The sequence below is a fragment of the Orcinus orca genome, chromosome 8 (assembly GCF_937001465.1).
Source record: "Orcinus orca chromosome 8, mOrcOrc1.1, whole genome shotgun sequence".
Taxonomy (NCBI): domain Eukaryota; kingdom Metazoa; phylum Chordata; class Mammalia; order Artiodactyla; family Delphinidae; genus Orcinus; species Orcinus orca.
In genome coordinates, this window is record NC_064566.1 from 52,368,289 (window position 1) to 52,392,024 (window position 23,736).

General features: G+C 46.2%; 1 protein-coding gene across 8 annotated transcripts in view; it reads right to left on the reverse strand.

Annotated features, from left to right (window-relative positions):
* Positions 1-529: 529 nt before the first annotated feature.
* The window catches only part of XRRA1 (X-ray radiation resistance associated 1), a 103,168-nt gene continuing 79,961 nt past the window's right edge, over positions 530-23,736 (reverse strand). For 7 of the 8 annotated variants that reach the window (XM_049713656.1, XM_033405712.2, XM_033405716.2 and 4 more), the window contains 7 exons: positions 12,210-12,303; positions 11,327-11,442; positions 8,171-8,542; positions 5,477-5,675; positions 4,598-4,713; positions 4,281-4,386; positions 530-3,885 (listed from right to left, as the gene is read on the reverse strand). In XM_049713656.1, coding sequence (XP_049569613.1) covers positions 3,629-3,885; positions 4,281-4,386; positions 4,598-4,713; positions 5,477-5,675; positions 8,171-8,542; positions 11,327-11,442; positions 12,210-12,303 — 1,260 coding nt within the window. In that variant the 3' untranslated portion in view covers positions 530-3,628. The remainder of the gene's footprint in view (positions 3,886-4,280; positions 4,387-4,597; positions 4,714-5,476; positions 5,676-8,170; positions 8,543-11,326; positions 11,443-12,209; positions 12,304-23,736) is intronic. The other variant, XM_049713660.1, reaches the window with a different exon arrangement.

A 23,736-nucleotide genomic window follows, 5' to 3' on the forward strand; every position in this document is an offset into this window, starting at 1 on the left:
AAATTATCCAAGTCAAACTATACCCCCTGATGCCCTTTTTTTTTAAGAAATGAGGAACTTGAGGTTCAGTGCCCTGTGTCATATTTGTACTGTAGTTGTCTAGGGTCTGAATGAATAGTCCTCTAAGTTACACACACACAATCTGCTAATGAGGGGGACACCCGAATGATTGTTTTAAGTTTTTTCTTCCTGCTTTTTTCAGTTAGAATTAAAATGTACCCAGATCCCCTGAATACACACCCAGGCAGGGAAAACCCCCACAGTGAGAGTAATGTGAATGTGAAATCTTGGGAAGTGATTGGAATAGCTGTTATTTTAACTACCAAGGATTAGAACCCAACCAACCCTTCACTTTTCTTTGAAAATCAAGAACTCCTTAGGGACTTAATTTTTCTCAGCCAGCCTTTTCCTTATCAACCCAGATTGGTCTTTTGACTTGGCTTTTAGAAGTGAGCATAGCTGTTTATAAATTCTTGTGACTCAATGAGAAAGCAGGTCTTTTTTTTTTTTTGGAGGGGTGGGGGTGGGATTCTAGGAAAAGAGGATGCTGAATAGACTTTGCTCTAAAGATGATCCAGAAATGCATCTTTACACGTTATCCACAGTGAATATATACAGAAGTCACCAGTTTAGAAATTGGTTAAATTGGATGAAGGAAAAGTGCCAAGACTGAATGTGCACATTGTTCTATGTATTATCAGTATTTTTTTTCCTAAGAAAAATATTTACACATTTTGCTTTGTGAGAAAATGCTTCCTTAATGCCTTGTCTCAGTAATTGTGGGAGGGAACCTCAAACCGGGGGCAGGCTCCCTTTCTACCTTTTCTGGTGTCTTAAGAACTAGTTGGACAAAGCCAAGGTAAGGCCAGGCTTGTTCTTCTTCCTTTCCTCTCATTTAATAAGGGGTAGAAACAGGGAATGTACTCCTCAAAGATCAAGCCATGAGAGCTCAGGAGCAGCTTTGGGGCCCGGCTCCAGACGGCGGCAGCAGATTCTCCCTTGTTGGCCCTGCCCCCTCTCCAAGCTGTGCCAACAGTAGGAGCAGGGCTTTCCCTCAGTGGGTTCAACCCTTAACCTCCAGCAGAACCTTCAAGTCCTAATGAGAATGGGTAACTATGTAAAGGAAAATGATTATCTTAAATGCCAACTAATGGATTTTTTTGTCTGTGTGTGACTGATGTACTATTTACTCTTAGTTCTTCGTATAAACAGCTGTCCTTAGGGCCTTATCCCCTCCAGCCTAGAAATAGAAAATGGTTTGGATTTTGGTTTCATTCAACCTGCTGTCTGCATTAGATTGCAGAAGGGGCCCAGACCCTTGGCACTGCCATTGCTGGCTGCCTCCCCTCCAGCTCATCACAAGGAGCTTTTTGACAAAGACAGAGGACTCAGAACAGGCGTGCCCTGTCAGGGATGCTTCTGCTAAGGGATCAAATGGGATGATGTGTTGTTTAAACAATACCAAAGTGCATTCTTCAGTACAGGCTTGCCAGGTTGAGGAGAGGCCCAAGTTGAGAATACAGTAAAGCAAACTCATGAATGTTCTGTTTCTAGTCAGTCTCATCTCTGGAGAGCAATCTCAGGCAAATCTGAGCTGAGCTTAGACTACGTGTGTTTGAGTTTGGGGCTATATCTTTGCTCTGGGAGATGCCCTGTGTTGGAATGTCTTGCTTCGGCATTCAGAATGATAGGAGAACCAGTTTATTCAGATGGTATCCCATGTGGAATAACAGAGAAAGTTAAGAGCGTCTGGCCTAGATAGGTATATCCTCTTCAGGATAGTCTCATATCGGTAAAGGGCCAGCCTGGCGGGGCAGAGAGAGCAGATATACTCTGGGCCCAAAAGCAGAGTTAGGACTACTGAGGGACCTTAGGCTGATGCTTAGTCCAATGGCTAGAGCCATCCAATAGTTTTCCCAACAAAGGAAGGGACAGCCTTTGTAGGGAATGAGCGCCCTGTCACTAGATGTGCAAGCAGGAGCTGAATGATCTGTTGGGGAGATTGCAAGAGGCTTCCTACCTAGAGGCTGGGATAGGATGTTCCCAGGAGCCTTTCAGGCCTGAGAGCTTATGGTTTGATAGTGTTTCTGGCTGAAGGGAGCATTGCAAATCTCCCGAACTTGAACCTAGCGAGGTTTACAGTGTGAATGTTGGGGTGGATTCTCCTTCCTAACATTAGCAGAAGGATGATTTTGGGCCTAGAAGATCCAACGTGGTAAGTCAGCAACATGCCCCAGCACATGTGTGCTGCTGAGGGTAGCACTGTGTTTATTACCTGAATCTGTCCAGGTGCCTGTGTGAATGAGTGAGACGTAACTGACTTTGTAACTTGATATGTGTATGGGACTGTATGTGATCGTGTATGTGACCGTCTGAACTTGAATATGTGTGTCTGGTATGACCACAGCTTGGTGTAAATATGTAACTGGCCACATGTATGTGACTGTGGTTGGTTGAGTGTGATAATATGCGAACATTTGTGTCCTAATAGTCTCGCACTTGAAATACAGCAGATACTGCACCACAGACCTGTGGCTACAAGACTGTATTTCTATAATCGTCTTAATTGCACCTTAGGTTGTGGGAGTTGGTGCCTTGCTGTGGGTCCTTAATCCTTATGCCACTGCTTCCTGGACCCTGGGAACTGCAGGCCTTCTCCCCAGGCAGGCACCTCCAGGAAAGCAGCCCAGGTGACTAGGTCACACCCAGCACCCACACCCAAATGCACATCGCTGCAATTCAGCCCAGTGGCCTTCTCTTGACCCTCCTCTATAGCAGGTGCTGACTACTATGCATTCATAAGAATGGGGCAACCCCATAGGCTGCTTTGGCCAGAACTAGCTTACTTAACCTGAGTCCCGGTTGACCTTGCACAGTCCCAGGGTCTGTTTTAGAGCCACATCCCACTGTATTTGCATATGGGACTTCAGCTTATGTCCTGGATTAGAAAACCTTGGGAAACTCCATGTAAGCCCTCCCTTCAACTTGTCCCAACTTTGTGGTCATGGCCATCTAATAAGGAAATTCCCAATCCTCTCTCTCTTCCCTCTCCCCACATTTGCCCTGACAGTGGAAAAAGCTGCCCAACAGAGAAAGCCTAGAGGCTTTTGGGGGCCTAGAGGCCTGAGTTTTGTTACGCACACACGCGTGCACACACACACTCACTCACTAGTGGCTGTGGGCAAGTTAGTTAACTTCTCTGAGCTTTGGATTCTGTGCTGTTTCTGTTTCATCGACCCTGTTTTCTGTCCTACTGCTTATCCCAGCTCTGTGGGATAACACAGTGTTATCACTCTGTGTGACTCAGGCAGGTTTCCCACAGGACTCTAGGGATGCGCATCAGCTGGGGTTTCTTTCCCCAGTGCGACAACCTGGCCTAGGCTCCAAAAAGGCATGAGGCCTACCTTGCTCTATGCACCCACTTTTTATTGCTGTTGGGCCAGGTGCCGGTTCCTGCCCGGCCCAGGGCAGGGCGGTCCTGACGAGCTCCCCACTCACAGCGGCCGGCGAGTGAGGCTGAGCAGAGCTCGGAGGCCCGCACCCATCCCAGGGAGCAGTCAAGGGCACGGAGCCCTTGCGGAGGGTGTGGGGCGCAGGTGGGGCGGCGCACATGGCCCTGTGCGCAGCCCTAGCCTTTCGAGTCACTGGCCGTGGGCTCCTGGCAGAACTGATCCATGAACTCGAGGAAGGGGCCGAACTTCTTAGGCTGGCCCTCGCTCAATGCCAGGCGGACCTGGGGTGGTGCCGTGGCCCCGAACACCGACCGCAGTGAGCAGCGCACCAGCCGCCGGTACCGCGCACGAAACTCCTTCAGCAGCCTTTTGGCCTGCAGGTACTGCTTCTGGTTCACCAGCTGCTGCTCTGTCCGCTGGCACAGGACAGCTCCTGCAGGGAGAAAAGCCGGGAGGGGCACCAAGGTCACCCTGGGTCCCACCTAGCCCAGAGCAGCGGGGACTGGGTCCAGAGCCCCTCAGAAAGTGGGAGGGGGTGGGAAGAGGATGTTAAGGGCCTGAAAATGGTCTCTCCAGTTTGGGCACTAGAAAGCCAGAGGTGTCCCCTTCTGATTCTGTCTCAAGCCGTTGGTAACATGCTGTGTGACTTTAGGCAACTCTCTGCCTCACTCAGGCCTCAGTTTCTCCATCTGCACACAGGAAGGTCTGGGGCAGATGCTCTCTAAGGGCCCTTCCTGCTCCAACACAAGCCCTTTGCCTATACCAGCAGGTGAGTAAACTTCTAGATCTTGGATCCTGGCAGCTAAGGACTGGGGGTCAGAGCCGTACCTAGTGGTGCCTCAGTAATGTTCCGGGGGTCCCGCATGCGAATGAGGATGTCATCCAGCAGCTGGGCTTGAGTCTTCCGGGGGGGTGGAATAGGGATCCTCTGGGTCTGACGGGAGGTAAGAGAGCACAGTGTTGTCCCAGTCTTCTACTCAGACTTTCATGGCCTCACCTCCTCATACAGTCACAATGACAGGCAGGGGAGAACTTGGGGGCACTAGGGAAAAGCATGGCTCTTTGAAGGTCCCAAGGTGACAGCCACCTCTGTACTTGTGGGGTCCTGAGGGGCAGTTCACATACACAGTGTGGTGGAAGTTTACCCGTTTCTCCTTGGGAACATAGTGTTTCTGAAGAGTGTCCAGCCTGGCCTTGCAGGAGCGGTACACGAGCGGATGTTTCAGCATGTGCTGCAAGGCCTGTGCATTCTTCTGGATTCCTAGGGCAAAAAGACAAGGTCAAGGTCCATCCCCCTCCTCCTGGATGCCTCCCCCAATTTCTTCATTCCCCATTTCATAGCAGCCCTGGGTAAAAAGATGAGGGCCTCCAAGAAGAAAACACTGTTCCCATATCCTGCCCTGATCTGTTGTGGTGCCAGAAGTTCCATCATTTGTTCAGTGAATACTTGTTTCCTATGTGCACAGATCCTGATGGAAAAATAGCATAGGAGTGGTGAAAGGGAGTGACACCAAGTAACCCATTAACCTCAGGGGGTTACACTGCAGAGAATGACACCCAACAGAGCACAGCTGAGCACCACTGCAGATTCTGTTAATACAGCAGAGTCTGAAATAAGGGGCCGGACGAGGCACTGCCTCCCTTGTCTCAAACCACACAGGGAGGATTTTGGATGTTCGCTTTGGAGATTAACTGGGCTGGGGAGGACCTTGGGAATCTGACCAGTCTGAGTGTTTGTTCATCACACCCTTCCTGGAGAGACTTTTCCAACCAAAGCAGTTGGGTCCAGACTGGCTGGAATCTCTGAACAGCTGTGATTCCCCAAAAGCCAATGAAGGTCCAGGCCAGGGGTCCTGACAAGTAGGGCTCCAAACCAGAACACCCTCAGGGGCCCTTTGACAGACATTCAGACAGAAGATGACACCCTGGCCCGGAAAAGAGGCTTGGCACCCACCTTGGCTTTGCCCTGGCTTGCTCTGGGCCATGGAAAGAGCCCCTTGCCCCGAGCCATTCTCCTCACGTACCTTTCGGCTCAGTGAAGGCTGGATCAGGCTTGGTTGTCAGCAGCTCCTCGGAGCCATGGTACTTTCTGGGGAAGGAGGCAGATGGGAGCTTCTTCTGAGTCCTCTTCACCTCTCTGGGTGCTGTGGGTGGTAGTCTTTGGTCTTTCTCCTTTATCTCTGTATCATCCCTCTGGAAGATGGAGGAAGACAGCCCACTGACCTGTGCCCCAGAAGAAAAAGAAAATGCATTCCCTTAACACTTCTGAGTTCTGTGTGGGTCCCCATGCTGGGTCCTGTTATGGGCAAGAACCCAGACTGGGGTGAGAGGAAGCAGACATGAAAACAGAAATTATCATACATTGTGATAAATGCTGTCACAGGAGAGAGCACAAGGGTTCAGGGTGAGCCCACAGGAAGACCTAACCAGCCTGGGGGGCCAGGAAGCTCAATGGAGGGTTGTTGCCTTAGCCTGAGTGAAGTCTGGAAGAACCAGGAAAGCCATCCCCAGGTAGGCGGCAAGCGATGAGAAAGGAGGACTGTGGCAGGCAGGGAAGAGCATGGGCAAAGATGCAAAGTTAAGACACAGCAAAGTGCATTTGCGGGGAGTAAAATATTGGTGTGGTTGGAGGGTACCATAAAGAGATAGGCAGCTGGAGCAATAAGCAGGGCCCAGCTCAGTAAGGGCCTTTAAATGCCAAGCTGAGGGTGTTTGTTTTGTTTTTGTTTGTATTTTCTTTATCCTCACTGTAATGGCAAGCCATGGAAGAGTTTTAAAAGGGGTGAGTGAATATTGTCTGAATTCACTTTTTTAGCCTTACTGTGATGGTTATGAAACCAGTAGGAATGTTGTTATACCCTTAGTTAAAACTTATGGCTGACTAAAGAAGAAATAGAAAATCTGGGTAGACCTATAACAAGAGATCGAATTAGTAATTTAAAAACTTCCCACAAAGAAAAGCCAAGGATCAGATGGCTTCAGTAGTGAATTCTACCAAACATTTAAAGAATTAACACCAACCCTTCATAAACTCTTCCAAAAAAAAAAAAAAAAAAATAGAGGAAGAGGGAACACTCATTCTCTGAAGTCAGTATTACCCTGAAACCCAAACTAGGGAAAGACATCACAAGAAAGGAAAACTACAGACCAATATCCCTATGAATATAACACAGAAATACCAACCAAATACTAGCAAACGGAACCAGCAACATATAAAAAGGATGATATGCTATGTCAAAGTGGGATTTATCCCAGGTATGCAGGGTTGATTTAACATCTGGAAATCAATTAGTGTAATATATCAATAGGTAAAGGACAAAAACCACATTTCGCAACAGACACAGAAAAAGCACTTGGCAAAATCTAACACCTCTTCATGACAAAATATTCAACAAACTAGGAATAGAAAGAAATTTTCTTGACCTGATAAAGGGCATTTATGAAAAACCCACAGTTAATGATGAAAGACTGAACGTTTGTGTGCTAAGATCAGGAGGAAAAAGACAACATTGTATTGGAGGTTATAGCTTGGGCAATTGGGGGATTGTTTTTTTCAGTCATGGTGACTCATAATTGACTGTATTGCTTAGGCCGCTAGGAAGCTCGAACTGCATTTTGGCAATAGACCTCTATTATGAGAGTGGCAGTGCACGATGTGCACATTTGAGTGACAGAATTGGCCTTGCACTTATTTCCTTTCCTGTGCATATCTTCCTTTTATCCAACTATCTCAATTATTTTTAAATACTTGTTTGTTTATACTCTGTTTTGTTCCAAGAAGGTTCTGATTTAGTTCATAAAGATACTTTTATATTGTACGAATTTGTATGTCACTATAAGTCATGTGTGGAACAAGTAAGAGATGAATAGAGAGTTAGATAATTTATGGGTGGATATACATCTTGGAAAGATCTGGCAGATTGGAGGGGCAAGACTGGAGGCAGGAAGATGGGAGGATAATAATGTTACAATAATAAAGTTCAAGGGGGCCCTACCAACTCCTCCAGCCTAAACTTCCCTTTTCCTACATGTCACCTTTCTACTGTATTTACACTGAATCATTCATCGTTCTGTATGTACCATTTTAATTTCCTTCCTCTGTACCCTGCTTCATGCTGCTCACTCTGCCTGCAGTGTCCTTGCTGCCCAGCTCTTCACCTTGTTAACTCCTACTCAGCCTGCAAAGCTCAGCTCATTTGAACTGCTTTTAGGAAGCCCTCCTGGTCTAGGACAAAGGTATCCCTCCTTCCTCTAGGCTCCCAGCCCCTGAGTTTTCCTCAGTCTCAGCACTGACTGCATGCATTGTTCCTGTCCATCTCCCCTATTAGACTGAGGACACCCTGAGGGCAGGACCCATGTCTCATCCATCTGTGCTCCCAGGATTCAGATGCAGCATCAGAAGTGAGGTGACCTTATGCAGATAGGAAGAGGCAGCAGCAAACCCTTCCAAGAAACTGGTCTGACCAACGCCCCAGCCAAATCCCAGATGTTGTCTGTGCCACAGGACCATGACTTGTCCCCATGGCTGTCCCTACCAGTAGCCTTGGATCAGTGGAACTCCCAGAAGGGGCTTGCAGGCTCTGCCAAGGGTGCTTTCTGGTTTCCAGAACTGCCTTGTGCCTAGTTCCAGCTGCCTACAGTAGTCCAGCCGTCTAAGGGTTGGACAGGAACACATGGGAGCTGGGAACAAGTGCGCAGGGGCAGGTGGGTCCAGGTACCTGGGTCAAGAAGATGGACTCTGTGCTCTTGGTGTCCTCATCTGACGGGTGGTCTGGGCTGAGGCGGCCAGCAGCGTTGCTCCGGCGGGATGTGTCCTCACTATGCACAGTGGAGTCGGAGCAGATGGGAGGCAGTGGCACGAAGGCCCGGTGGGAGAGGAGAAGGCCCTCCGGGCCCTCGATGGGCATCTTTCGCTCCACAGAAATGGTCTTGGTGGTGGGCAGCTCTTTAGTCAACTCTGCCTCTGCTTCCAGCATCTCCTTTGAGGAAGACTTGATTGTGGTCATGGTGGTCATGGTGGTCATGGTGGTCATGGGTGGGTGATGGAGAATCAGAGGCTGCTTTGGCACCTTTGGGACTTGGGTTTTCACCTGTCATGGAAGAAGGGCTGAATTGGTTTGCTTCCTAATCAGAATCTCTCCTCCTGGATATCACCAGCCTAAGGCTAACTGGTATAGTGGTCAAAGCACTGGGTGAGGTCTCATAGGGGGAGGGAGGGGGCAAAATCACACTTATTGGGCATCTACGATGTACCCCATACATGACATGTAGTTTTATTTACACCTCAAACTACCCAGTGAATAAGTGTCCTCATTTTATAAATAAGGAAACTGGGGCTCAGAGAGGTTAAATGACTTGTCCAAGGTCACAGAGTTGTTCAGTGGCAGAGGCTCCAGGCCTCATTCTAGATGCCTGACCATATCACTCTGGCCTACAGCAGCCTCATTCCTCTGATCAAGGTGTCCCACAGTGCCCTTGACTCCCCTCGGGGACTCCTAGGAGGGCCTGGGGGAGGTGGGCCCACGTTCTCCGGAAGGCAGCAGCACCAGGCCCCTTTCAGGGTGCTAGTCCCTGCACCTCATATAAAGACCCCTATGTAAGGCAAATCTCAGGGTTTAGACCCAAGGCAATAACTTCTTTCTCACTGAACTGCTCAGCTTCCTTAGTTAGCAAAAGCCTGTCACCCTCCTCCTCTGCGTCATCTGCCAGGAGACAGCCATGGGCCCAGTTTCCCTCATCTGGGCCTAGTTCTGCTTCCCCTCCCTAGTTATACAGTGAATTGTTTTTATTCTTTGTCAAAGGTATTTGGTCCACTTCTATCTATCTGTACTTTGACAGGCCATGCAGTGCAGTGGAAAGATCTCAAGCGCAGTCTATCATTTGAGCTTACAAAATGGGAGAATAGTCCCTGCCTGCCTATCTTGCAGAGTTCTCCCAAATGAGATGGTGCGCACAAATGTACCTAACAAACTAGGGAGTGTGACGGATGACTTTTATGTAATAGGATTTATAGGATTTACAAAATAGGATTTTATAAAATAGGATTCTTTTTAAGAAAATATTTCCTTTTTGAAATATGTAAAATCTCAGTGTTTAGACTTGAAGCCTGAGGGACCCAGAGTCTTTTTTCAGAACTCATGCCTCAGTGTCCAAAACACCAAGTGCCGTCATTTGCCGGCTGGTGGAGAAGGGGCCACATTTATTCCTCCCTCTCACAGGTCTGTGCTGGAGGAGTGCTGGGGACGCTCTTTCTCTATCCCACCACCACTTTCCTGAGGGAAGACTGGATAATCTGATTGGTCAGAGGTTGAGAGTCATTGGACCCTGTGTCCCAGATGGGCTGGACTGCTGCGCATCAAGGGCAGGCCATTTTATCTTCCATTTGTGTTCTCACACATAGAGGCCTCATACAGTTTTTTGGTTACACGTTGGGTGGGTCTCCATTTTCCCCCTGTCTTGTCTATGCCTAGTATGAGGGAGGGCCAGCAATCTTGGTCTGTGTAACTGAGTGAGTAAAAGGCTGTACATCCAGCCCATCTCTGGGAGCACACAGGGAACATGTAGGCATCTCCAACCTGCCTGCAGGCCACACAACACTCTCCAGTCTAGCCTGCATTGGAGGTTAGATGGTGTTTGCCTAGATTCACAAAGCATTGATGTGCTTCTCATTCGGCCACTGATACTTGGTGTTTATCCTCTACTAGTTGGAACTGTAACGGTGCCCCTGGACCCCAACACTACCTTTTAACAAATAAGTTATTTCACCTCTCTGAGCCTGTTTCCTTGTCCATGGTGAGGGTTACAGGGTAGCTGTGTGCAAGTTCTCAGCATGGGTGTTCTGTACGTGGGAGACAGGATTATGTACTTAGCATCCGGCTCACTGATTGTGCCCTTTCCCAGCTGGCTGATGGGAAGGGAAGTAGCAGGATCCTTAGAGGAGGCAACAGACAAGGGGAAAGATGATGGAAACCCTCTGAATTTCTATTTCTGGTTTTACATGCTGCTCTGGTCCTCTGAGGGCTCAAGACAAGAGCTTGGCTGTACAGAAGCAGACTGGGGTTGGGGGGGGGGCGGCATTGGGCAGGGAATAACTAATTAACTTTCGGGACCAGCAATGCCAAGTCCAGCTTTTGGCTATAGGAAGATTAAAGTTCAGGAGGGAGCAGCATTTCACAGAAATTTCTGAAATCCTTCAGATGAAAGAGGGATTTGACTTACTTTACGGCATCCCAGAAGGCCAATCTAAGACCACTAGCTGGGGGAGGTACTGAGGGAGCAGACTGCTCTCAACGGTAGGAAACGCTTCCTAAGATTCAGGCAGGAGATGTGTATTCTAGGCCTGGTGCAGCCATTCACGATTACCACAGGTGACTATAACCTGCATTCGTAGGGGTTTGGGGAGTTTATAAAGTGTTCTTATATCTGTTGCTTCATCCAGTCCTCTCAGCAGCTCTGAGAGGTTTTAGAGTTGAGAAGCTGAAGCTCAGAGAGTGGAAATCTTGCCCAAGTTCAGGCAGCTAGAAAAATGATGGAGCCAGACTCTCACCCGGGTCTTCTGACTGATTTCTCTCCACTTCTCCACAGTGTCTTCTCTGGACCTCAGTTTCTCTGTAAAATTAGGGGGTCAGACTCAATGCCCTCCCCGGCTCCTCCCTACTCTGACTTTTGGGTCTCTGACTGGCTGTCTTGTCTCTCCTGGGTATATCTGTATGTAAGAGAGCGAGGGAAGGAGAAGACAAAACTGCGGCTACAAACCTAACAGAGGGATCCCAGATATTGTGGGAGGGAGCAGCTCTGCTGTCAGGTTGGTCTGCAGGCATTAAAATAGGCTACACTCCCCCTGGGCTTGGAGGGTCCTGCCTTTGAAGGCTTACCTTCCGAGAGTCCTTCCGAGGCATCAAAATGTGACGCTTAGCCTTTACCATCTTCCTTCGAATTAAGTGGATTCCCAGCTGCTCCTGGAGGAAGCTTTTTAGCAGTGGAGGGACCCCTGGAGCCATGGTGGGAAAATAAGATTACTATTAGCTAACATTTTACTGGGGGCTTCTGTGTGCCAGGCACTGTTCATGTACATGTATAAACTTACTTAATTCTCGCACGAGCTCTAGGAGGTAGGTACCTATATTATGCCCATTTGACAGGTGAGGGAACTGAGGCACAGAGAGGTTAAGGAATTTGTCCAAGGCAATGAAGACAGTGTAGAGTAGAGATTAGAATACCCTAGTGTCACTCCAGGGCCCAGGATTCTAAAATGCCTCCAGCTGCTGCATCTTGGACAGTGGGTTCCAGTACTGACAGAGCATCTACTGCATTCAGCGTGCTCTGGGTGGGGAGGGCTCAGCAGTTCAGCCTCCCACTCCTCCCTAACTGGGAAGTGGGGAGTGAGGTCACAACAGACCTGTCCCACAAAGCAAAGTGTCATTATAGAGCCCATGCAGGATCTAGATAATTCTGTACTCCATTCCCAGCACTGCCTCTTTGTTGCTGTGTGACCTTGGGTAGATTGTGACCCTCTCTGATCCTCAGTTTCATCTACTGTGCACGGGGACAAAAATGCCCACTTCACAGGTTTGCTGTCAGGATGAGTTAGTGCAGAGCATGTGCTCAGAGGTCTCTGTTGTTTTCTACAGCCCCCAATGCACTATGAACCTTGTCCACCCACGACGCAGAGCAGGGCTTAGCCCTGAGGTAGGGATGAGGAGGCCCACATTGCTTCTTGGAGACTGGGTTCAGGGGGCAGGTTTGTGGGTACCATACCTCGTGTATGGGCCACCAGAGGGTTGTTATGAAAGATGAGCTTGCAGAGAGATGGGAAGAGAGCTACCGGCAGAATGGCATCTTCCTTTGCAATCTGTAAGGAATGCGGGAGAGCATCAGATCGACACCGCCCTCACCTCTGCCCAAATGCTTCAGGGCCCCACAATGCAGGGCTGCATGCTTGCTAGGTCTGGGGCGAGGGTGGGGCTGGAGGAGTTAGGCTGCTAGGGACAGGACTTACTGCTGGGCAGTGTCTTATCCTGCAGTTTCACCTGTTCACTCTCAGAATACCTTTGCCCCTCCTGTTCAAAATTCCACCATCTGGGCTTCCCTGGTGGCGCAGTGGTTGAGAGTCCGCCTGCTGATGCAGGGGACATGGGTTCATGCCCCGGTCCGGGAAGATCCCACATGCTGCGGAGCGGCTGGGCCCTTGAGCCATGGCCGCTGAGCCTGCACGTCCAGAGCCTGTGCTCCACAACTGGAGAGGCCACAATAGTGAGAGGCCCACGTACCGCAAAAAAAAAAAAAAAAAAAAAATTCCACCATCTGTTTCACATTTGAAAGGTAAGAATTTTTTTCCCTTCTCCACACTGGATAAGTAGCTTATACCAAATATTAAGGATGCTGGTGACAAAATAATAAGAACAAATACATTTAGTACTTGTCTCCCAAGGAGGCTAGAAATTTGGCAAGGCGTGGACTTTGACTTCAGGATACATTTTGTCTGACACTTCACCTTCCTCAGTGCAACCTCTACACACCCGGTCAGTCTGTCAACAGCACTGATAGTCTCGTTCACTAAAGCCTGTTCTGGGGAGGGATAGGGGACAGGAGGTCAGGGGGACACACGCATCTAAGGGATAAGCAGAGCCAGTGGGGTGAGGGAGACCTTGTGGCTGTCTGGGGCCCCGACGCCACACTACCCCTATGAGGCCAGCCTCTGAAGGGCAAGAAAAATACACAGTCCTTGTTGAGAAGAGTGGCTGGAACATCTGGGGACAACCTTGGGCAGGGTGTCTATTAGCAATGAAATAGTATCAGAGGGGCCAGGAGCTGGGCAGTGGCCTTTCGGATGCCTAGACACACTGAAAGGTATTGAGTCAGATTTGTGACCCACAGATAGCACTAAGGGCTGGGAGTGGGATTTCAATCTGACTTCCTCTGGAGCCACACTGGGTAGCAGTAGGCGCTCACGGGGCAATTACCTATTCATTTTCTTTCATTTTGGTTCCTTCAGTCAACACATATTTACTGAATGACTACATGTACCAAGCACTGGGTTGGGACTGAGCAAAACAGATACAATTCCTATCCCCGAGGAACAGTACCTAGTGGGAAACAAGCACAGAAGAAACAGTAACACAAAGGAACATGAATTTACAACAGTGATTACTGCCACAAAAGAGAGGCGCATGAAGGACTAGGGTGATTTGACCTAGTCACAGAGGTAAGAGAAGGCGTCCCTGAGATCTGAAGGACGGGCAGGAGGTAATCAGTGAATGCAGCGGGGGACGTAGTATGTGTCAAAGAAATCTCTGGGTTAACCGAAGCCATTCCCTCTACTTTCTGGGCACACAGCTAGACTGTTTCTTCCTGCCTCCTAGGCAGCTAGATTTGGGCATATGACTCAGTTCTAGCCAATGCACCTGGGTGGAAGTGATAAATGCCGTTTCCAGGTACAGCCCATTCAAAACCTCCTGTAGGATCCTCTACATCTCTCACCACCCTCCCCTCACTCAATCATCTATCCACCAGTTGCATAGGATCCAATAAAGTACTCTTAAGGTCCCATGGGATGACAGAGCCATAGCCAGAAGGGACCTGGCTCTCTGAAGGATCATGTGGAAGGCCACCTACCAACCAGGAATATCCACAATAGATTTTGTAAAAGCAAGAAATAAACTTTTGTGTTCAGTCATTGACATTTTTAAGTTTGTCGCAGCAGCTAGTATTAAACTTACTCTAATGCAGAGAGGAAATGTTCCATACAAAGAGAAGAATGTGTGAAAGGTCTCACAGCAAAGAGGAGGAATGCCTGTTGGAAGGATTTAAAGAAGGCTAGTGTGACTAAAAGCAGAGGGAAAGGGTGGCTGGTGCAGAACGAGGCTGGGGGTGCAAGGATGGGCCAGACCAAAGATTAAACCCATGAGATGAAGTTTTAGAAATGTGAGGACCTAGGCTAGTGCTTCAGGAGGGGGATCCAGATGGTAGAGTAAGAGGATGTGGAGCTCAGCTGACCCCACAAACACATCAAAACCACATCTACATGCAGAACAGTTCTCATGGAAAACTAACTGGAAATTGGCAGAAGAACTCCTAAACGACCAAGGCTGCAAGAAAGATTCCCACGTAATCAGGTAGGACAGAAGGAAAGCACTTGGTCAGGACCTGTGCCCCGGGGAGGGGACTAAGAGGAAAAGGGAGATCGCATGGGTGGGGAGTGAGCGGGTTGAGCCACAGACAGAGTGTCCCCGGAGGGGACGAGGGGTCCTGCAGGGAGGAGAAGTGCTGGGACAGATAGAAAGGCTGAGGAAGCCTAGACTCCACTTGGGAGGAGCGCACAGGTGCAGGCTCACCCCCAGACAGGGTGGAGAGAGGTTTGCCTAGCAGCTGCCGCCGCACCGCACCCCCCAATGCGAGCCGAGAGAACCCCCCCAGTGCCGCTCTTCCATGCCACAGCCTGGCACGGGATCTCGGGCAGTCAGGTCTTGGGAAAAGACTCCATCTAGGGTTGCAGAGGTGGCTCGGGGGGCCTGGGGTGTGGTCTAGGTGGGCGGTGGCAGCCACTGTCGCACTTACTCAAATAGCACTACAGAAGCAGCCCAACTTCCGACAGCTGAGCAGAGCTTCAATTCCTGAACCAAAACACTGTGATCCCCAGTCCCAGCCTAGGGAAGGCTCCAGCCCTGCCCACTCTATGCCACAACCTTGCACTGGATCTGGGCCAACCATAACGGGGAAAAGATGTGACCTTGGGCTGCAGCTGAGTGGAGCTGCAGACGCCTACACAGGAGGAGCACCGGACCTCTATAAGGGCACAAGCCCCGTGTACTTCAGCACTCCCTTCCTTCAGGGCAAGGCCCCAGTGTGGGGAGAAGGGAAACACACACTTAAAGGGAAAGGAGCCAGCTCAAGCTGGACCCTCAGGGCTTCTGCTCCAGCAACTAGGCAGCAGGCCCCACCCCCGACAGAGTGACGGTGGCCACTGAGCAGAGGGGAAGTCCTGCCTCACACACTGCTGGAGGCTCTAGCTAATCCAACACCAGCCACACCCTCATCTTAGTGGCCAGCACACCCTGAGGAAAGACGTGGCTGCCATCCACATCAGATCCAGCCATCACCCCAAAGACACTGGGTACACCCAGCCTACATATGGATGCTCCCACATAAAGACATCCATTCAAGACCGGGGATTGGCCAAGATGGTAGAGTAGAAAGACCCTAAGCTCACCCCCTCTCACAGGCACACCAAAATCACAACTATTTACGGAACAGCCATTGATGAAAAGGACCAGAAGCTAACAGAAATGGTCTTCTATGCCTAAGGATATAAAGAAGGAACCACAATGAGATGGGTAGGAGGGATGGAGTTGCAACATAGTCAAGTCCCATACCCTTGGGTGGGCAACCCACAAACAGGAGAAAAATGACAATTGCAGAGGTTCTCCCAAAGAAGTGAGAGGTCCAAGCCCTACACTGAGCTCCCCAGACCAGGGCTTCTGCACTGGGAAGATGAGCCTCCAGAGCATCTGGCTTTGAGGGCCAGCAGGGCTTACTTTAGAGAGTCCCAGAGGGCTGGGGGAGATAGAGACCCCACTCGTAAAACACACGAATATCTCACACTCCGGGACCCAGGGCAGATGCAGTAATTTGGTATGAGCCTGGATGAGACCCATCTGCTGATCTTGAAGTCTCCTGGAGAAGCAGGATGCAACTGGAGCTCACCCTGGGGACATACACAGTGGTGGCAGCCATCTGGGGAGCTCATTCTGCCATGTGGACACTGGTGCTGGCAAGCGCCATTTTAGAATCCTCCCTCTAGCTTATTAGTCCCAGGATGCAGTGATGCCCTGGTTCAACAGTCTGTAGACATCAGTACTGGGAGGCCTCAGGCCAGGCAACTAACTGGGAAAGGACACAGCCCTACCCACGAGCAGACAGGCTGCCTTAAGAACCCCTGAGCCCACAGCCACACCTGGACATGGCCCTGCCCACCAGAGGGCCCAGGACCTGGCCCCATACACCAGGGTGCAGGCACTAGACCTGAGGCACTGGGAACCAGCTGCACCTACCAGTGGACAGGCCCCAGCCCCATAATCCCTTGTACCCAGCCCCACCCTCCAAGGATCCTGCTCTAGCCTCAGCCCATTTTTACCCACCAGTGGGCAGAGAGCAGCCATAAGAAAACCGCAGCCCCCCAGTCTGCAGACATGGCCTGCCCAATAGCAAGTCAGACCCTGCCCTGGGACCTGCTGGACCGTGGCCCTGCCCACCAGAGAACCTGGTCTAGCGTCAGACCCAGCTTTGCCCACCAGCAGGCAGACACCAGCCACAAGAAAACCACAGCCTTGCAGCCTGCAGAACCAGCCCACCCACTAGGAGGCCATATCCTGCCCTGGGAATGGCTGGGCCCTGGCCTGCCCACTAGCAGGCCGACATGCACTTCAGGATACCCCAGACCCCACAACCAACTGTGTTAGGAATCGGCCCACCCACCAGCAATCTGACACCACCTCTAGGACCTCTGCGCCCTGCAACCAGACCCCAGGAAACATCTCTGCCCACCAGTAGTCCAGGACTAGCCCCAGAACCTTCCTTCACCCACCAGTGGACACACAATAGACTGAGGTCTCCTGGACCCTGATTCTGCCCACCAGTAAGCTGAACCCAGGGCACCCCAAGGTTCTGCAGTCAGCCACCTCATGACTGGGTCCTATGAACCAGCGACAGGCAGCCTCCACACAAGGCAGGGTCTGGCAATCAACAGGACCGGGGACCAATCAAGTCTAGCAGACCACCCACATGCTCACACACAGTCAGCCTGCCACAGAAGATCCACACAGCATACACAGCTCTGGTGATGAGAGGGTAGTGTACTGCTGGGACACACAGGACATCTCCTACAGAAGGACACTTCTCCAAAGCCAGGAAACAGAACCAACCTGCCAAATCCATAAAAATAAAAACAGCAACAGGCAAAATGAGGTGAAATAGGAACATGTTCCAGATGAAGGAACAAGCGAAAACCTCAGAAGAAAAACTAAGTGGAGATAGGCAATCTACCTGAGAAAGAGTTCAGGGTAATGATCATAAGGATGATAAAAGAACTTGGACAAAGAATGGATGCACAGAGAGAGAAGTTAGAAGTTTTTAAACAAAGAATTAGAAAATATAAAGAATAAACAAAGATGAAGAATGCAATAACTGAAATGAAAACACTATGAGGAATCAATAGTAGACTATATAACACAGAGGAAGAGATCAGTGAGCTGGAAGACAGAGTAGTGGAAATCACTGCCACTGAATAGAAAAAAAGACAAAGAAATGAAAAGAAATGAGGACAGTTAGAGGCCTCTGGGACCACATCAAGTGCACAAATATCTGCACTATAGGGGTCTCAGAAAGAGAAGAGAAAGAGGCTGAGAACAACTGAAGACATAATAGCTGAAAACTTGCCTCACTGGGAAAGGAAACAGACATCCAAGTTCAGGAAGCACAGAGAGTCCCATACAGGATTAACTCAAAAGAGGAATACATCAAGACACATTGTAACTAAAATCACAACAATTAAAGAGAATACAAGAAGCAGCAAGGAAACTCCTATAAAGCTATCAGCTGATTTTTCATCAGAAAATCTGCAGGCCAGAGTTCAGAGTAAAGATTGTAAACGTGATCAAAGAACTTGGGAGGACAATGGATGCACAGAGGGAGAAGTTAGTTTTTTTAAAAAAGAGAAAATATAAAGAACAATCAAACAGAGGTGAAGAATACAATAACTGAAATGAAAAATACACTAGAAGGAATCAAGAGTGGTACGGAAGAACAGATCACTAGAATTTGAAATTGAGATCAGCAACTTAATACAATCACACACACACATATATATATATATACATCTACATATATATATAGAGAGAGAGGGAGAGGGAGAGGGAGAGAGACTGCTATACAAAAACTTCATGGTAACCACAAACCAAAACCTGTAATAGATATACACACAAAAAAGAAAAAGGAATTCAACATAAAACTAAAGATGGTCATCAAATCACAAGAGAGCAAAAGAAGAAAGGGAAAAAAAGACCTATGGAAACAAAAACAAAACAATTAACAGAATGGCAGTAAGAACATACGTATCAATAATTACCTTAAATGTAAATGGGCTAAATGCTCCAACCAAAAGACAACGAGTGGCTAAATGGTTAAAAAAACAAGACCTGTATATATGCTGCCTATAAGAGACTTATGTTAGATCTAGAGACACATGCAAACTGAAAGTGAGGGGATGGAAAAAGGTATTCCATGCACATGGAAATCAAAAGAAAGCTGGAGTAGCAATACTCATATAGACAAAATAGACTTTAAAATAAAGACTGTTACAAGAGACAAAGAAGGACACTACATAATGATCAAGGGATCAATCCAAGAATATATAACAATTGTAAATATATATGCATGCAACATAGGAGCACACCAATGTATAAGGTAAATGCTAATAGCCATAAAAGGAGAAATCAATAGTAACACAATAATAGTGGGGGACTTTAACACCCCACGTACATCAATGGACAGATCATCCAGATAGAAAATCAATAAGGAAACACAGGCCTTAAATAACACATTAGATCACACTGACTTAATTGATATTTATGGAACATTCCATCTGAAAGCAGCAGAATACACATTCTTCTCAAGTGCACATGGAACATTCTCCAAGACAGATCACATGCTGGGCCACAAAGCAAGCCATGGTAAATTTAAGAAAACTGAAATCTTATCAAGCATCTTTTCCGACCACAACGCTGAGATTAGAAATCAACTACAAGAAAAAAAAACTGTAAAAAACACAAACACTTGGAGGATAAATAGTATGCTACTAAACAACCAATGGATCACTGAAGAAATCAAAGGTGAAATTAAAAAAATACCTAGAGACAAATGAAAATGAAAACACGACAATCCAAAACGTATGGGACTCAGCAAAAGCAGTTAGAAAAGGAAAGTTTATGGCAATACAGTGTTACCTCAGGAAATAAGAAAAAATCTCAAACAACCCAAACTTACACCTAAAACAACTAGAGAAAGAAGAACAAACAAAACCCAAAGTTAGTAGAAGGAAAGAAATCATAAAGATCAGAGCAGAAATAAATGAAACAGAAATGAAGAAAACAATAGAAAAGATCAATGAAACTAAAAGTTGGTTCTTTGAAAAGAAAAACAAAATTAATAAAACTTTAGCCAGACTCATCAAAGAAGGAAGGGAGGGGACTCAAATCAATAAAATCAGAAATGAAAAAGAAGTTACACCTGACACCACAGAAATACAAAGGATCATAAGAGACTACTACAATAAACTACGTGACAATAAAATGGACAACCTAGAAGAAATGGACAAATTCCTAGAAAGGTACAATCTTCCAAGAGTGAACCAGTAAGAAATACAAAATATGAACAGACCAATTACCAGTACTGAAATTAAAACTGTGATTTTAAAAAGTCCAACAAACAAAAGTCCAGGACCAGATGGCTTCACAGGCAAATTCTATCAAACATTTAGAGAAGAGTTAACACCAATCCTATGAAACTATTCCAAAAAATTGCAGAGGAAGGAACACTCCCAAACTCATTCTGTGAGTTCACCATCACCCTGATACCAAAACCACACAAAGATATGACAAAAAAAGAAAATTACAGGCCAATACCACTGATGAACAGAGATGAAAAAATCCTTAACAAAATACTAGCAATCCAAATCCAACAATAAAAGGATCATATACCATGATCAAGTGGGATTTATCCCAGGGATGCAAGGATTCTTCAATATACACAAATCAATCAGTGTGATACACCACATCAACAGATTGAAGAATAAAAACCATATGACCATCTCAATCGATGCAGAAAAAGCTTTTGACAAAATTCAACACCCATTTATGATAAAAACTCTCCAGAAAGTGGGCATAGTGGGACTGTACCTCAACATAATAAAGGCCATATATGACAAACCCACAGCTAACATCATACTCGAAGGTGAAAAGCTGAAAGCATTTCTTCTAAGATCAGGAACAAGACAAGGATGTCCACTCTAGCCACTTTTATTCAACATAGTTTTGGAAGTCCTAGCTACGACAGTCAGAGATGAAAAGAAATAAAGGGAATCCAAACTGGAAAGGAAGAAGTAAAACTGTCACCATTTGCAGCTGATGCAATAGTACATACAGAAAATCCTAAAGACACCACCAGAAAACTACTAGCGCTCATCACTGAATTCAGTAAAGTTGCAGGATATAAAATCAACATACAGAAATCTGTTCCATTCCTACACATTAACAATGAACTATCATAAAGAGAAATTAATGAAACAATCCCATTTACCATCACATCAAAAAGAATAAAATATCTAGGAATAAACCTACCTAAGGAGGCAAAAGAACTGTATTCGGAAAAGTATAAGACACTGATGAAAGAAAAAGAAGACGACAAACAGATGGAAAGATATACCGTGTTCTTGGATTAGAAGAATCAATATTGTTAAAATGACCATACTACCAAAGGCAATCTACAGATTCAATGCAATCCCTATCAAGCTATCAATGGACACGGGGGGGGGAAGGGGAAGCTGGGACGAAGTGAGAGAGTAGCATTGACATATATACACTACCAATTGTAAAGTGGATGGCTAGTGGGAAGCTGCTGCATAGCCCAGGGAGATCAGCTTGATGCCTTCTGATGACCTAGAGGGGTGGGATAGGGAGGGTGGGAGGGAGATTCAAGAGGGAGGGGATATAGGGATATATGTATACATATAGCTGATTCACTGTGTTGTACAGCAGAAACTAACACAACATTGTAAAGCAATTAAACTCCAATAAGGATATTAAAATTCAAAAAAATACGAACGGCATTTTTCAAAGAACCAGAACAAACTATACTAAAATTTGTATTGAAACACAAAAGAACCCAAATAGTCAAAACAATCTTGATAAAGAATAACAGATCTGGACGAATCATGCTCCCTGACTTCAGACTATATTACAAAGCTACAATGTAATCAAAACATTATGGTACTGGCATAAAAAGAGACATCAATGCAACAGTAGAGAGAGTCCAGAAAAAAAACATGCACTTATGATCAATTAATCTATGACAAAGGAGGCAAGAATATACAATGGAGAAACGATAATCTCTTCAAATAAGAGGTACTGGGAAAACTGGACAGCTAACTTAAAAGAATGAAGTTAAAACGTTCGCGAACACCATATACAAAAATAAAGTCAAAATGGATTAAAGACCTAAATGTAAGACTGGATACTGTAATACTTTTAGAGGAAAACAAAGGCAGAACAGTCTTTGACATAAATCATAGCAATATTTTTTTGGATCTGTTTCCTAAACCAAAGGAAATAAATGCAAAAATAAACAAATGGAACCTAATTAAACCTAAAAGTTTTTGCACAGCAATAGAAGCCATTGAAAAAAGGAAAAGACAACCTCCTGAGTAGGAGAAAATGATATGACCAATAAGGGATTAATATCCAATATATATATAAATAGCTCATACAACTCAACATCAAAGAAACCAAACAGCCTGATTAAAAAATGGGCAGAAGAACTGAAGACATTTTTCTAAAGAGCAAATGCAGATGGCCAACAGGCCCATGAAAAGATGCTGAACACTGCTAATCATTAGGGAAATGCAAATCAAAACCACAATGAGATATCACCTCAAACCTCTCAGAATGGCTATCATCAAAAAGAACACAAATATAACAATTGTTGGAGAGGATGTGGAGAAAAGACAACCCTCATGCACTGTTGGCGGGAATGTAAACTGTACAGCCACTGTGGAAAACAGTATGGAGGTTTCTCAAGAAACTTAAAATAGAACTACCATTGACCAAGCAATTCTACTCCTGGGTAAATATCTGAAAAAAACAAAAGCACTTATTTGAAAAGGTACATGCATCCCAGTGTTCATAGCAGCATTGTTTACAACTGGCAAGACATGGAAGCAACCTAAGTGACCATCAACAGATGAATGGATAAAGAAGACGTGGTATACACACACACACACACACACACACAATGGACTAATACTCAGCCATAAAAAAGAATGAAATCTTGCCATTTGCAGCAACATGGATGGACTTGGAGGGTATTATTTTAAGTGAAGTAAGTCAGAGAAAGACAAATGCTGTATGATATCACTTAGTTGTGGAATCTAAAAAATACAGGAAACTAGTGAATATAATAAGAAAGAAGCAGACTTACAGATATAGAAAACAAACTAGTGGTGACCAATGGGGAAAGGGAAGGGGGAAGGGGCAATATAGGCGTAGAGAAGAAAGATGTACAAACTATTAGGTATAAAACAAGTTCCAAGGATATACTGTACAACACGGGGAATATAGACATTACTTTATAGTAATTATAAATGGAGTACAACCTTTAAAAACTAGGAATCACTGTATTGTACATCTCTAACATATAATATTGTACAGCAACTATATTTCAATTAAAAAAATTTTTTAATCACATCCAAAAATACCTAGGAATAAACTTATCCAAGGAAGTGAAAGCCTCTATTTGGAAAACTGTAAAACATGGATGAAGGAAATTAAAGATGATTCAATGAAATGGAAAGATATCCCATGCTGGAGGATAGGAAGATTTTACTATTGTTAAAATGGCCATACTACCCAAAGCAATCTACATATTTAATGCAATCCCTATCAAAATACCCATTACTTTTTCCAGAGAACTAGAAGAAATAATACTAAAATACACAAAAGACCCAGAATTGCCAAAGCAGTCCCGAGGAAAAGAACAAAGCTGGAGGTATAACCCTCCCAGACTTCAGACTATACTATAAAGCTATATAGTAATCAAAAACAGCATGGTGTTGACACAAAAACAGACACATACATCAATGGAACAGAATAAAAAACTGAGAAATAAAGCCACACACCTACGGTCAATTAATCTATGACAAAGGAGGCAAGAATATAAATGGAAAAAAGACAGTCTCCTCAGTAAGTGGTGCTGGGAAAACTGGACAGCTACATGTAAAAAAATATATATATATTTGAACATTCTCTTGGGAACTCCCTGGCAGTCCAGTGTTTAGGACTCCATGCTTTCACTGCCAAGAGCCCAGGTTCAATCCCTGGTCAGGGAACTAAGATCCCGCAAGCTGTGCAGTGCAGCCAAAAAAAGAACATTCTCTTACACCATATACAAAACTAAACTCAAAATGGTTTAATCACCTAAATGTAAAACCTGAAATCATAAAAGTCCTAGAAGAGAACAT